Genomic DNA, 13,602 nt, shown 5'->3' with positions numbered 1-13,602 from the left:
AGCTCCCCAGGTTGGTGTTTGTGGAATCCAGAATACAAGAATATAATAAAAGAATATTCTTTTTGGGAAAGTTCTCTGGAACTCAGCAGCTTTTGCCCACTTGTTTCACTTCCCAAGGACAGGAGGGACGGTGTCCCTCCCAGGAGCTTCCTCCCTGATCAGGCAGAGGGAGCTGGAGGAGCCACTGCTGGGCAGCTTCTTGCTCTGCCCGCGGAGGCGGGGGGCTCCGTGTCACTCGCAGTCCATCTGGAGGCTGCAGCTCGCCTAGGGCTTGGGCCTGCTTGGTTCTGTTCTCTTTTCGTGTGTGCTCGTCTGTAAACACCTGAGCTCAGGTGAGCACTTCCAGAACAGCCCATGTCCTGTAGCACCTCTCTCGTCAGGATCCTCAGCTCTCAAGATAACAGCATGGCCATTATTACTGCCCCTCAGCCAGTGACCTCCAGACCCTCGACACCTGATGCCCCATTTGGGCCCCCAGGGAGTGAAGATCTGAGTTTGGAGAGTCTGCAAACAAACTAAGCCTTTAAAATAATCCCACACGTTCTAGGAGTTCCTGCCTCTCCGCTCCCTCCCTCTGCTGACCCCGTAGTGAGCAACTTCCAGGAGGGAAAGCAGGGAGGCGGAGTAAGAAGGGAGAAAGCTGGGTCACACTTGAAGCACACTCAGGGTGAATTTGACCAGCTGTGCGTCACCAGCCAGGATGTCCCAGGGTCTGTGCCGACCCTCCTGGAGACTGGGGGGGGGTGGGGTGTCTGAATGAGGCACTCAGGCCTCCCAGAGAGATGCCAAACATGCCCCTCTGGGAGCAGCTGCAAACGCTCCTCCCTTCTAGTCCTGGACCCCCACCCTGCCGTCCGTTATCTCTCCTGTGACACCCCCACTGCCCCCCTCTCTAGATGCATACCTGCCCTACACCTGCCCCGGTCCGTCCGTGCCGCCTGCCCAGTACATTCCCACACGTGCCTCTTGTGCCGCCTCACAAGCAACCTCCAGAGCCATAAACAGCAAAGCCAACACCTCTGAGACAGAGGGCAGATGCAGGGGCCCAGCAAGCGGCGTGCGTGATTCACAGCCTCCAGTGGGCCAGGGAGACAGGGTGTCCCCCAGCTGATTTCTCTCTGACCAGGAGCTGTGTCCAGGGAGGGATTTCCACGACATTAGAAATTACGGCCGGACAAGCTAGGGGTGCTCTGGGCCACTCTGGAGATGGAGAAAGGGCAGCATCTGTTGCTCACAATGAGCTTCAGGCCAGTGAGGGCTCTGAAGTCCACCGTGTCACAACAGTGCACAGGCGGTCGGGGGATTAACCCGCAGAAGTGAGCTGGGAGTCACAGGAGCCACGGGAGGGGGCCGTGCTCGCTGCGGGAGGGCAGCCCCAAAGGGCGGGAGGGCCGAGGGGTCCCCGCGGTTCAGCAGTTGCTCGCAGGTCAGAGCCAGACTAATGCCGACCAGCTTCTGTTTAGACTTGCTCTGGCACAAATCATTTTTAAAACCCAGGCTGCAAAGTTCCAGGCTTTGGGGCCTGCCAAGTTCACGGTGCCCCTGTGTAGTCATTAATACTTCCCTCCCAAATTTATTAGTCTTGAACCTCGCCCATAATTTATGAATTACAGCCACGGGGGGAGCGCCACAGTGTCCACCGTATATCATGGCCAACGGCGGCGGCCCTCCGTGCTGCACCGGTGCTCAGAGAAACCCCCCAGATGTGCCCGGCGGCCGGTCTGGGCTTTCCCTCTGCCAAGCAGAGCTGGCACCGGCATGGGCCCTTAGGAGAGGAGAGGCCCGTGTGCCGCCGAGACCAGTTGGGGTTTCTGCCACCACTGGCCTCCTCAGGTTCCTCGAAAAGTTAAAAATGGAACTTCCATAGAATTCCACTTCAGCGTATTTATCCAAAGTAAACAAAAACACTAACTTGAGAAGAGGCGCCCCCACATTCATTCCAGCATTGTTCATAACAGCCAATACAGGGCAACCGTGTGAGTGTCCAGTGGTGGACGGATGAGGACGATGGGGTATGTATACACAGGGGAATATTACTGGGGGGCACTGAGGAGCCAGAGAAGCTGCAGAGCTGCAGGGCTAGACCTGGGAGGTCCTCACACAAGTAGTGAGGCAGCTGATGGGGCAGAGGGGGGTACGGTGATATAAGGAAGGGACGCCAGTGGAAGACTCAGGGCTGGGTTTGAATCTCAGCTTGGCCTTGAACAAGTGACTTAACTCTCTGAGCAGGACTGGCTCCATGGTTGGGTGACCCCCCTGGTCACATAGGGCCTTGAACTTGGTTCACTGCTCTGCCGTCACCCTCTTGAAATTCTTAATGCTTTTTTTTTAACGGATGTGTAATTGACATATAGCATATTACTTTCAGGTATACTATGTGATCTGATATTTATATATATATAGCAAAATGATCATAATAAATCTAGTTAATGCCTGTCACCATACATAGTCATAAAATGTTTTTTTTGAGATGAGAACTTTCAAGATTTACTCAGCAACTTTCAAAAATGCAATACATTGGGGCACCTGGGTGGCTCAGTCATTAAGGGTCTGCCTTCGGCTCAGGTCATGATCCCAGGGTCCTGGGATCGAGCCCCACATTGGGCTCCCTGCTCAGCAGGAAGCCTGCTTCTCCCTCTCCCACTCCCCCTGCTTGTGTTCCTGCTCTCGCTGTGTCTCTCTTTGTCAAATAAATAAATAAAATCTTTTAAAAAATGCAATACATTATCATTAACTGTATTCACCATGCAATACATCATATCTCCACAATTTATTTATTTTATAACAAAATTTATACTTTTTGACTCCATTCACCCAGTTCGCCCAACCCCCACCTCTAGCAACTACCAATGTGTTCTGTGTCTGTGAGCTCCGAGTTTCTTGTTTTCGTTTTGTTTTTAGACTCCACATAGGTGAGCTCATATAGTATTTGTTTTTCTCTGTCTGACTTATTTCATGTAGCATAATGCCTCCAGGGCCATCCATGTTGCAAACGGCAAGATTGCTTTCTTTTTTTATGGCTGAATAATATTCCATTGTGCGTGTGTGCGTGTGTGTGTGTGCATGTATACCCCATCTTCCTCATCCGTCCACCACTGGACACTCACACGGTTGCCCTGTATTGGCTGTTATGAACAATGCTGGAATGAATGTGGGGGTGCCTCTTCTAAAGTTAGTGTTTTTGTTTACTTTGGATAAATACCCCAAAGTGGAATTCTATGGAAGTTCTTTTTTTAATTTTTTGAGGAACCGCCGTACTGTTTTCCATAGTGGTTGCAACAATTTGCATCCCACCAACAGTGCACAAGTGTTCCTTTTCTCCACATCCTCTCCAACACTTGTTGTTTCTTATGTTTTCAATTTTAGCCATTCTGACAGGTGTGAGGTAATAGTTCATTGTAGTTTTGATTTGCATTTCCCTGATGATGAGTGATGCTAAGCATCTTTTCATGTGTCTGTTGGCCATCTGGCTGTCTTCTCTGGAAAAAATGTCTATTCAGATCCTCTGTCCATTTTTTAATTGGTTTAGTTCTTTTTACTTTTGAGGTGTATGAGTTCTTTATACAATGTGGATGTTAGCTCCTTATCATAATATGATTTGCAAATATCTTCTCGCATTCAGTAGGTTGCGTTTTCATTTTGTTGATGATTTCCTTTGCTGTGCAGAAGCTTTTTGGTTTGATGTAGTTCCACTTGTTTATTTTTACTTTTATTGCCTTTGCTTTTGGTGTCAAATCCAAAAGAAATCATCGCTGAGAATGAATTCAAGGAGCTGACTGCCTATGTTTTCTTTCAGGAGTTTTATGGTTTCAAGTCTCACATTTAGGCCTTTAATCTGCTCTGAGTTAATTTTTGTGTATGATGTAACATAGTGGTCCAGTTTTGTTTTTTTGCATGTAGCTGTCCAGTTTTCCCTGCACCATTGTTGAAGAGACTGCCCTTTCCCATATATGCACGGGTTTATTTCTGGACCTTCATGCTTTTTGAACAAGGGGCCCCACAGTTATGCTGCTGGTCCTGTCTCTGAGCCCCAGTTTTTCCAGAATAAGAACAGTAGCAGAAGCCTATCTTCCCTGAGAAAAATTGGGCTTTCAGTTGTGGCCACAGCTCTCCTGCATGGCACACAGCAGGTGTGCTCTTTCTGGGCGGGCTGCTGAGTCATGGAGCAGCAGGTTGGAGTCAGGGAGGAGGAACCCCGAACCAGGAACCAGGGCTTCCCTCTGGGCGCTGGGGCTTGTGTCTGCACAGGATGCGGGGTCTTGGCACCCCCACCCCACAGCACAGCTCCTCCCACCCCCTTCAGGAGCCCCAGCTGACTCCCACACTGTTGCTCAACTTCTGCCTTACCAGGCAGGTTGGGGCTCCGCCCAAGGGGCAAACACACATGAGGAGTGTTGCCATGACCAGCACTCGAAGGGCTTTGAGCGGATTAGTCAGGATGCATTTGCAGAGCGCTTTTCCCCCAGGAGGGAAGGCGCCAGGCAGCCAAGAGCAGCTGCCACAAAAGACTCAAGACTTCGGGTCGGGAGGGAACACCGGGGGTGGGGATTCGGAGAGGTACCGAGCAGCCCTGGGCTAGATTTGACATGCATTTTCTCAGTAAGTCTTAGAGCTCAACAGCGTTTTACCTGGGAGGAAGCTGAGGCTCAGGGGGCCTGGGGATTTGCCTGGGACCACAAGGCGGTGGGTTTCAGGTTTGTCCTGAGCTCAGCCCTCAGTGTGAGGTGGTTCCTCCGTGGTCCCAGGACGCCTTGGGGCTGAGTCAAGAGAAACCCTGGGGCGGGGGATTGTTCTTAGGTGGAAAGTGGGCACACCCCTTGTGGAGGCTCAGTGGTGGCCTGTTCCTGGCCTTAAGCCTCTGTGCCTGCCTCCCCTCCTTTGCCCCAAGCCCCCAGGCACCCAACAGTCACCAGCGTCCAGGCAGGTACTAGTGACCGGGAGCGAGGCTGTGTGCCGAAGAATGACAGCGCCTCGCAGAGGGTGAGGCAGACGGTGCCAGGAGGCCCTGCAGGCCTCTCACCCAGACACAGTCATCTGTCCAGTCAGCAGCACTCTTTAGTGGAGGCTGGCATAGGCCAAGCCCCGTGCTTAGTGCAAGGGAGATGCTGAGTAAAATGTGGCCCCTGCCCTCAGAGGCTCTCGGCCCCTGTGTGGGTGGGGACACAACCCCAGCCCAAGGGGTCTGTTCTGGAGAACTCGAGGGCCTGCTTGAAGCAGAGAGCAGGGAGGGGCAGCGTCAACATTGCTGGAGGAGTCCAAGCAGGTCTCGCTTTCAGATTTGTCTTTTTTTTTTAGGTTTTATTTATTTGTCAGAGAGAGAGAGAGCACAAGCAGGGGGAGCGGCAGGCAGAGGGAGGGAGTGGGAGAGGGAGAAGCAGGCTCCCCGCGGAGCAGGGAGCCTGACACACGGAGCTCAATCCCAGGACCCTGGGATCATGACCTGAGCTGAAGGCAGACGCTTAACTGACAGAGCCACCCAGGTGCCCCTCAGATTTGTGTCTTAAAGCTCATTCTGAGGCCCCTGTGTGGGTCCAGGTTTGGAGTAGAGGGAACAAATGTGGACTGGACAAACCTCTGGAGGCCATCTGGGTGGGACCTAGGTTCAGTGTCACACATATCCATGGAGCTAGAATCCTGTTCATTAAACCCACAGATGTCACAAGAGTCCAAAGGGGAAAGCATGAGGTCTGACCTATGGCTGGACCACCAGACCATAGCAGAGGTACCAGGGGGTCCCTCGACTAGTCACAGACTTGGTAGGAGTTGGGTTGTTGGTAAGGAAGGAGAAAGCACAGTGAAGTGACCAGGGTCCCAGCCTGGGTGGGCAAGGAAACCATTCACCAAGATGGAGGTGGAGGGAGAAACTGAGTTCTGTTGTGGACATGTTGTGTCAGTGGTGATTGGAGGTCCTGCAGGAGACGTTGTCCAGTTGACCAGGTCAGCCAGAAGCTCAGGAGAGACATCGGGCTACAGTTCACCTAGCCTAGGTGGTTTTTTCAATGGTGTAGATGAAGATGTGGTATTCTCCATCAACACTGAGATAGGAGGAAGAGCTAATCCCTGACATGCAGCCAAGATTAAGAGTGCTCCTCAGCACACTGCCCTCTCTGCTGAAACCAGCAAGCTGACATTAGCCTGGGATGAGGAACATGGAGTCCTCCGTGGGGGTGACACAGCCAAGTGCGCTCAGGGCTTGGCCTGCCCCGCCACTGCATGGAAGCCCCGGGCGGCTGTGAGTCAGCGGAGTAGGGCGGTTGCTGTCCGGAGGGTGCTGGGCTGCATGAGGGGAGTGATCCCAGATCTTGGGAAGAACCAGTCTACTGAGTCATCCCCGCCTCGCAGGGCAGTGGTGAGGATTAAAGAAGTATGGTGTGTGCCTAACCCGAGGTGTGGCGCTTCGAAGGCGCAGTGAATGCCGGCTCCCTCCCTTACCCTCCTCCACCCATTTTGGTCACCTCTGTAGCCCGCAGGGAGGCCTTCAGAGTGGGAAGGCTGGAAAACTCGGGACGGGTGGGAAACGGACAGTGGTTTCCCAAAAGAAACTTCTCCGGAGGGCTTTTTAAGTGTCAGAAGGTCTGTCACATAGACAGTGAAGAGCAATGGGCTTAGCCCTGGTACCTGTGAAGACAGGACCACGGTCTGCAAGGCTTGATTAAACGGAGATGGGCTGTTTGACCAAGGTATGGCATCCTGGGGAGGCCCTGACTGTGCTCCTTGGAGGCAGGGAGTCCTGGCCTCGGTACCCAGCGCGGGATGGGGCACACTGTGATCCTGCTGAGCACAGGTGAACAAGAGCTGCCCACAGCTGGTTATCCGAACTGCTCAACAGAGAGGTGGGCACCCCCTTGCCCAGGTATGCCGGCCACGGTGGAGACCCCCATCAGCAGCGAGGTGACTCCTGCCCAGGCATGCGGCGACGGCCCCGATGCCTCTGGCCCCCTCCTGCGCTGCTCTCTCCCCTCTTGGAGCTTCCAGAGCTGGTGGAGGTGCCGGGGGCATCCGGCGCAGCTGCTCACGATCCGCAAGAGCCTGCCCAGCCCCTGGTGGTACGGATGAAGAAACTGAGGCCCAGGAAGGGGAGGTGACCTGCTCAAGCTCTCATGGTAGTGGCACGCACAGGATGGGAACTAGGATCTGGGTGCTTTTGTTTTTGTTTTTTTAATAAGATTGCGGTTTCCCTTTTTATAATTTTTTTTCATTGAAGTACAGTTGACACACAATGTTACATTAGTTTCAGGTGTACAACAGTGATTTTACAAGTTTGTATGTTACGCTGTGCTCACGAGTGCGGCTACCATCTGTCACATACCACACTGTTACGGCCATCGACTAGATTCCCCATGCTGTGCCCTTTATTCCTGTGACGTACTCATTCCATAACCAGAAGCCCGCAGCTCCCACTCCCCTTCGCCCGTCCTGCCCATCCTCCACCTCCTCCCATCTCTGTGTGTATGGGTCTGTTTCTGCTTTTTGTTTGTTTATTCCTCTGTTTTCTAGATTCCACATGTAAGTGAAGTGATACGGCATTTGTCTTTCTCTGACTTAGCCTAATACTCTCTAGGTCCATCCATGTTGCCTCAAATGACATGATCTCATCCTTTTTTATGTCCAGTATTCCAGTGTGTGTGTGTACCGCATCGTTATCCATTCATCTATCGATGGACACTCAGGTTGCTTCATATCTTGGCTGTTGTAAATAGTATTGCACTAAACGTAGGGGTGCATGTATCTCTCCAATTAGTGTTTTCATTTTCTCTGGGTAAATACCCAGTGGTGGAATTGTAAGGTAGCTCTATTTTTAACTTTTTGAGGAACCTCCATACTGTTTTCCAGAGTGGCTGCACCAGTTTGCATTCCCACCAACAGTGCACGAGGGTTCCTTTTTCTCCACATTCTTGCCAACACCTGTTGTTTCTTGTTTTGTTGATTTGAGCCATTCTGACAGGTGTAAGGTGATACCTCATTGTGGTTTTGATTTGCATTTCCCTGATGAGGAGTGATGTGGAGCATCTTTTCATGTGTCTGTTGGCCATCTGGATGTCTTCTTTGTAAAAATGTCTATTCAAGTCCACTGCCCGTGTTTTAATGGTGTTTTGCTGTTGAGGGGTATGAGTTTTTTTATGTATTTTGGATATAGCCCCTTATCAAAAATAATTTGCAAATATCTTCTTCCATTCAGTAGGTTGCCTTTTCATTTTGTTGATGATTTCCTTTGCTGTGCACACACTTTTTAGTTTGGTCTAGTCCCAGTAATTTATTTTTTCCTTTGTTTTTCTTACTTTAGGAGACATTTCAAGAAAAACATTGCTACAGCCGATGTCAGAGAGATTACTGTCTGTGCTCTTATCTAGGAGCTTATGGTTTCAGGTCTCATATTTAGGTCTTTCATCCATTTTGAGTTTATTTTTGAGTATAGTGTAAGAAGGTGGTCCAGTTTTATTTGTTTGCATGTAGCTGTCTAGTTTTCTAGGTTCTGGGTTTTTCTTCTTCACCCCAGGCCACCTTCTGTGAGTAACTCCCTTGGGATAAATTCTCATGAGTCTGCAGATAACTTCAGCTGAGTTCATAGTTCTGCCCATGTCACAAGGCCTCCGCAGCCACGGCCAAAGGCTCATCCTGAGGGAAGTGACCAGAACCTCCCGTCTGGCCCAAGAGGCCTGGTGCCACTGCCTACTCTCACTGCTGGCCAGAAGCAGCCTCCCCAGCCTCCGCCTGCCCCCCAGGGTGACCTGCAGGGCCAGACAGCATTTACCATGTCAATAATGAAGAGCCATGGAGAGTTGTATTGCTGTGTGATTCTGAGGGAGCTTTGCTGGCTGATCTTGGACCAGGGTCTAGAGCCAGCCTCGGGCCTCTCCCTCAACTCAGGCATTAATGCAAAACACACCTCTCACCGCAGGCATTTAAAGATCAAAAGAGGCCAAAAAAGCTTTTAGGAGCCAGGTCTGTATGTGCTGCCACGCAGCCTCCCAGGGTCCGGCCGATTGGGTTCCACAGTGGTTTCAGGTGTGCCCGGGAAGGAGGCCACAGAAAGCGTCTGGTCCATTCATCCATAGACCACCGCTCCTGGGAGAAGCGTCAGGCATGTGGACTTCTTCAGACTTCTGTAGGAGAGGAAGGACTAGACTCCCATGTGTTTGAAGGCCTTCTGTGTGCCTGACCCCACTCGAGAAATCTGACATTTGTTAGCTCCTTTAATCTCCTTAACGGACAGAGGCTTAGGACCTAAGCGAAAGGTCCTTAGCTAAAACGTGGTGGGGTTGAGGTTTGAAATCAGGTCTGATTCTGGTACCCTTTTAGGACCCTAGGACCCAGGGGAGACCATAGTTGCTAAAGAGCAACCCCTGAGCTCGGTCTGACAAGTTGAGTCAACTGAGTCATCTTGTCATTCTCCAAACCCTGCCAAGTCCCTCGTAATTATCACTTGACCCTGGTCCCTCCCTTCCTCCCCAACAGGCATCGCCACCCATCCCCACCTCAGAACCTGTCAGCCTCACCTGGGCCTCGTTTCTGGTCTTCCTGCCTAAAGTCTGGGACCTTCTGAACTACTCTTCCCACAACCTTGGGAGGGAGTCACACCTGACCATGTTCCAACGTTCCTGTGGTTCTTCAGTGCCCTTGAACAAGGCCAAGCTCCTTGGGGTCTCCGGTCATCTGCTTTTCCTCCCATTCTCAGGCTACTCTGAATTTCTCGCCTCTCCTCTCTCCCATTCCTTCTTTACTCCTGTCAAGACAATGAACCAACATTTCCTTGAGACCCTTGTTCCCATGTCATCTCCTTGGACAGCTTTACACCTCGTCATGCATTATTCACGCAATAACTATTGACCGAGCGCTCACTGCATGCTAGGAACTGCGTAGGTGGGGGGGGGGGGAGAGCAGCCCCCAGCCCATCCCCATACTGCGTGGGAGACTGGGTCCTCTGATAGGTGAGCCAGTGGGCTGTCACCAACAATCAGCCTCTGCAGCTGGCTGGGTGGGGCCACTAGCAAGGCTTTGAGACTTTTGTACTGAGGACAGCAGGCACCCTGAGACCCTCAGGTAGACTCAGAGACTCGGGCCGTCCTGGCAGGGAAAGCCCTGAGGAACTGTTTGCATCTCAGATATGGGGGAAACAGGACAGAGAAGGAAAAGGCTCTGCCCATGCCCTATGTCAAGCCAGATGCTTCATGAGGACCTGGGTCCCTGACGCCCAGTCCAGCCCAGCCGTGGGGCGGATCCCCACTGAGGATTGAGAAGCAGCAGAGAGCCTCCCGGGCAAGACAAGAGCCTCCTCTCGTGGTGATGGGGAGGGGCGGGAGTACGGAGGGAGGGACACGAACTGGCTACAGCCTTCTCTTAGACTCTCCGCACGCCGCCACACTCCCCTTTCTCTGTCCTCCTCTGCGAAGGTGCTGCCGTGAGAGACGACATGAACAGCTATGTCAGCCAATACTACAACGGGCCCAGCAGTGGTGAGTCCATGTCCGGAGCCGCTCTGCACACACCAGAACCTCTGTGCCGCCCCACGCAGCCCCTAACATTGAGAATGGGGACAGCTTGGCCTGGCGTGCCCATCCCTTGGTGCCTGTGACCATCACTGCAGGCAGAGTTCAAGGTTCAAATACCTGCAGCTTTAGCTCCCAGCAGAGTCCAGCGCCGGGGCTGTGGATGTGGAGGTTGGAGTACTCCGTGATCCCTAATGAGGCAGCATGTGGGACCCTCATATGGAGAGGGGGCTGGAATCAGAAGTCTAGGAGACCTCAGCGCCCCTCAACCCGAGACCCTCATGGAGTGATCACGATGGGGGTGAGGTAACAGCAGAGTTGGGCTTGAGAAGCAACAGGTGTGGGGCATGTCCTTGCTCGATTTGTTTCATTCTTTCTCTTGAAAGAAGTTTCAGGGAGCCTGGTGGTTTTCATTTGTGGGAAAGTTTGCGTTTTAAAAGAATACCCCGTTTTCCTTAGCCAATGTCTTGAATCTCAGTAGTTTGTATTTGACACTCCTTGAATCCTCGTATACTCCTTTGTGAGGCTAGAATGTTACATTTTGTGACATGTGTCATGCAGTGGATTGTTTTCTACAATGTCACCCCCTAAAGATCTCTTCTCTCTTTCTCTCCCTCTTTCAAAGCTTCATCCAATCTGCTGATTTCAGAGACCGCCATCTCTAGCTCAGACCTCTCCCCCAGTGCACTCTCCCCACAACTCTGGGGAGAGACCTTGCCCCTACTGCACCCACTGTAATGCAGCCCCTTGGTACTTCTTCCTTAAAGATCTCTGGAGTGTTCTCTGTGCTCACTCTGCAATGCATCCTACAGGGATGACACAATCTTCTGAAGACACAGCTCTGATCATGTCACTCTCATGTTGGCCCCATTTAAAACGGAATGACTCCATCTGACCATGAAGCCCGGATTCCTAGTCCTGGCACCGCCTGCTTTCTGAGTTAGGATGAGCTAGGTTATGCTGCCGTGGCAAATAACCCCAACATCTCCGTGGTTTAAATCAACACAGGTCCATGGCAGATCAGCCAGGGACGCAGCTCCTGGGTTGTCAGCTTTCCTCCAGCACCTAGGGGGCAGAACAGCTACCGTCTATTCTAGAATACTGCTGAGCACCGGGCAGAGCACAGCTGTTCAGAGAGGCCACAGATCAGTCCGCACAGATGATTGGCCAGTGCGTGTCGCATGTCCGGAGAAGTCGGCCAGAGGAGGGTGGGGCAGAATCCTCGCGGGGCCGGGCCGCGAACTCTGGGAAATTGGACCACAGACCCAGGCGTCCCCCAGCAGAGCCCGTGCACACTCGCTAGCTGCCATTTGGGTCAGAGGCGCCCCCATCAGGGCCCACAGAGGTGTAGCAGAGGGTGAAGTGTGACCGGCATCCCCTCCTTTCTTGCAGACAGTGGTGCCCCAGAGCCAGCCTTGTGCGTAGTCACCACAGCCGCAGTCGACATCCACCGGCCCGACCTCTCCTCGGACCTCTGCTCAGTCGACGTGGCCCTGAAGCCCAGCAGCAGTGGCACCTGTGCCAGTGCCATGTCCGAGAGCGCCTCCCGCTCGACTCACAGCTCTGTCACCCGGGCCCAGAGTGACAGCAGCCAGACGCTGGGCTCCTCTACAGACTGCAGTACCGCCCGCGAGGAGCCGCCCTCAGAGCCCGGCCCCTCTCCTCGGCCACTGCCACCACCACCCCGGCAGCAGATGGCAGAGGCCGCAGTCCAGGACCTGCTGTCCTCCCTATCGGAGGACCCCTGCCTGTCCCAGGGGGCCTTGGACCCAGCCCCTCCCACCTGGCCCAGCCCCGTGGGCTCGGCCCAAAGCAGCCCTGAGCTGGAGCCCAGGGTAAGTCTTTTCAACCAGAAGAATCAGGAGGGCTTCACAGTCTTTCAGATCAAGCCTGTCATCCACTTCCAGCCTGCTGCACCCATGCTGGAGGAGAAGTTCAGATCTTTGGAATCCAAAGAGCAAAAGTTGCACAGGGTCCCTGAAGCCTAGAGCCTCCAGCTGGGCTGGGTGGGAGGAGGGCCGAGAGCTGTCTGGATGCTCTCCGAGGGCCCCGGAGGCCGCCAGGGGCCACACGCAGGGCCTCCCCCAGGGTGCTGCCTGCCTCCAGGGAGGTGTCACGGGGCCAAGAGGCCACATGCCTCAGACCTCAGAGCCCAGAGCTGGCGTCTCCTCGGGCCCTGCTCAGGGGAGGGTGGTGCTCATGGCTGGGGTCTTTTTAAACCATTTTTACAAAAACCAGCCCGTGGCCCAGCTTCAGCAGGGTAGAGCGCAGGGACCAGCCCAGCCTCTTCCGTGGCCTTCGTCCCTGGCGCCCACCCTGGAGCCCTGGGAAGAGCACTGTGAGCAGGGGCTACCTAGCCCCACCCCCAGCCGTCTCATTTTTTCCCGGAATCCGGGGTGGAGCCGACACAGTCACACAGACCACCATCTGAGACCGCCATCTGAGCCTATTTCGTTCATCCTCATCTCCTTCAGCATGAGCATCTCTGAGTCTTTTCCAGACAAATCTAGTTTTCACCTTCACAGGACATAATGGGATGAATCTGGAGGTGGGTGGGAGGGCCATGGTGGGGTGCGGGGACAGCCGTTTTCCAATCTTGGCTTTAATAATAAAAACCAACTGCACTGAGACTTCTGGTTGGCGGAGGTTTTCCTTTGCAATTGCTAGCCCCGGGGGGAAGAAGCCGGCGTGGCTCTTCGGGTTTGGGTTGGCCCGGCCTGGTGAAAAGCCACCCAGGGAGGCCCCAGGGAGGCTCCAGGGAGCCCTGGACCCCAGGCGAGAAGCTCTGGCACTGCCTGGCGAGGCGGCTGCCCTGGTCTCTTCCCCCGCCCCCTTCATCTTCCCACCAAAACAGAGCTCGGAATTCTGCCTTCCCGGCTGACGACTCCCACACTCAGCTCCCTGACGCAGGCAGGACTCCGTTCCTTGGGGTCTTCGAACTCCGCAGGTCCAAAGCTGAGTGCAGCATGTTGCCCAAAGGCCGCTCTTCCTCGCAGGTTCCCAGCCGGGGCACCAGCATCCACCCAGCTATGCAGATGCATGGCGTTGGCGCCCTTGACGCCCTTGACGCCCTTGGCACCCTCCTCCTCCCTCAGGAGCAGTCATGAGCCCCGGC

General features: G+C 53.6%; 1 protein-coding gene across 4 annotated transcripts in view; it reads left to right on the top strand.

Annotated features, from left to right (window-relative positions):
- The window catches only part of TMEM266 (transmembrane protein 266), a 120,887-nt gene extending 107,854 nt beyond the window's left edge, over positions 1-13,033 (top strand). For 3 of the 4 annotated variants that reach the window (XM_027572264.2, XM_027572261.2, XM_027572262.1), the window contains 2 exons: positions 10,392-10,454; positions 11,880-13,033. In XM_027572264.2, the coding sequence (XP_027428065.1) occupies positions 10,392-10,454; positions 11,880-12,475 (659 nt within the window). In that variant the 3' untranslated portion in view covers positions 12,476-13,033. The remainder of the gene's footprint in view (positions 1-10,391; positions 10,455-11,879) is intronic. The other variant, XM_027572263.2, reaches the window with a different exon arrangement.
- Positions 13,034-13,602: the final 569 nt, after the last annotated feature.

This window comes from Zalophus californianus, chromosome 6 (assembly GCF_009762305.2).
Source record: "Zalophus californianus isolate mZalCal1 chromosome 6, mZalCal1.pri.v2, whole genome shotgun sequence".
NCBI classification, from domain to species: Eukaryota; Metazoa; Chordata; class Mammalia; order Carnivora; family Otariidae; genus Zalophus; species Zalophus californianus.
This window is presented reverse-complemented; position numbering and strand designations above follow the sequence as displayed.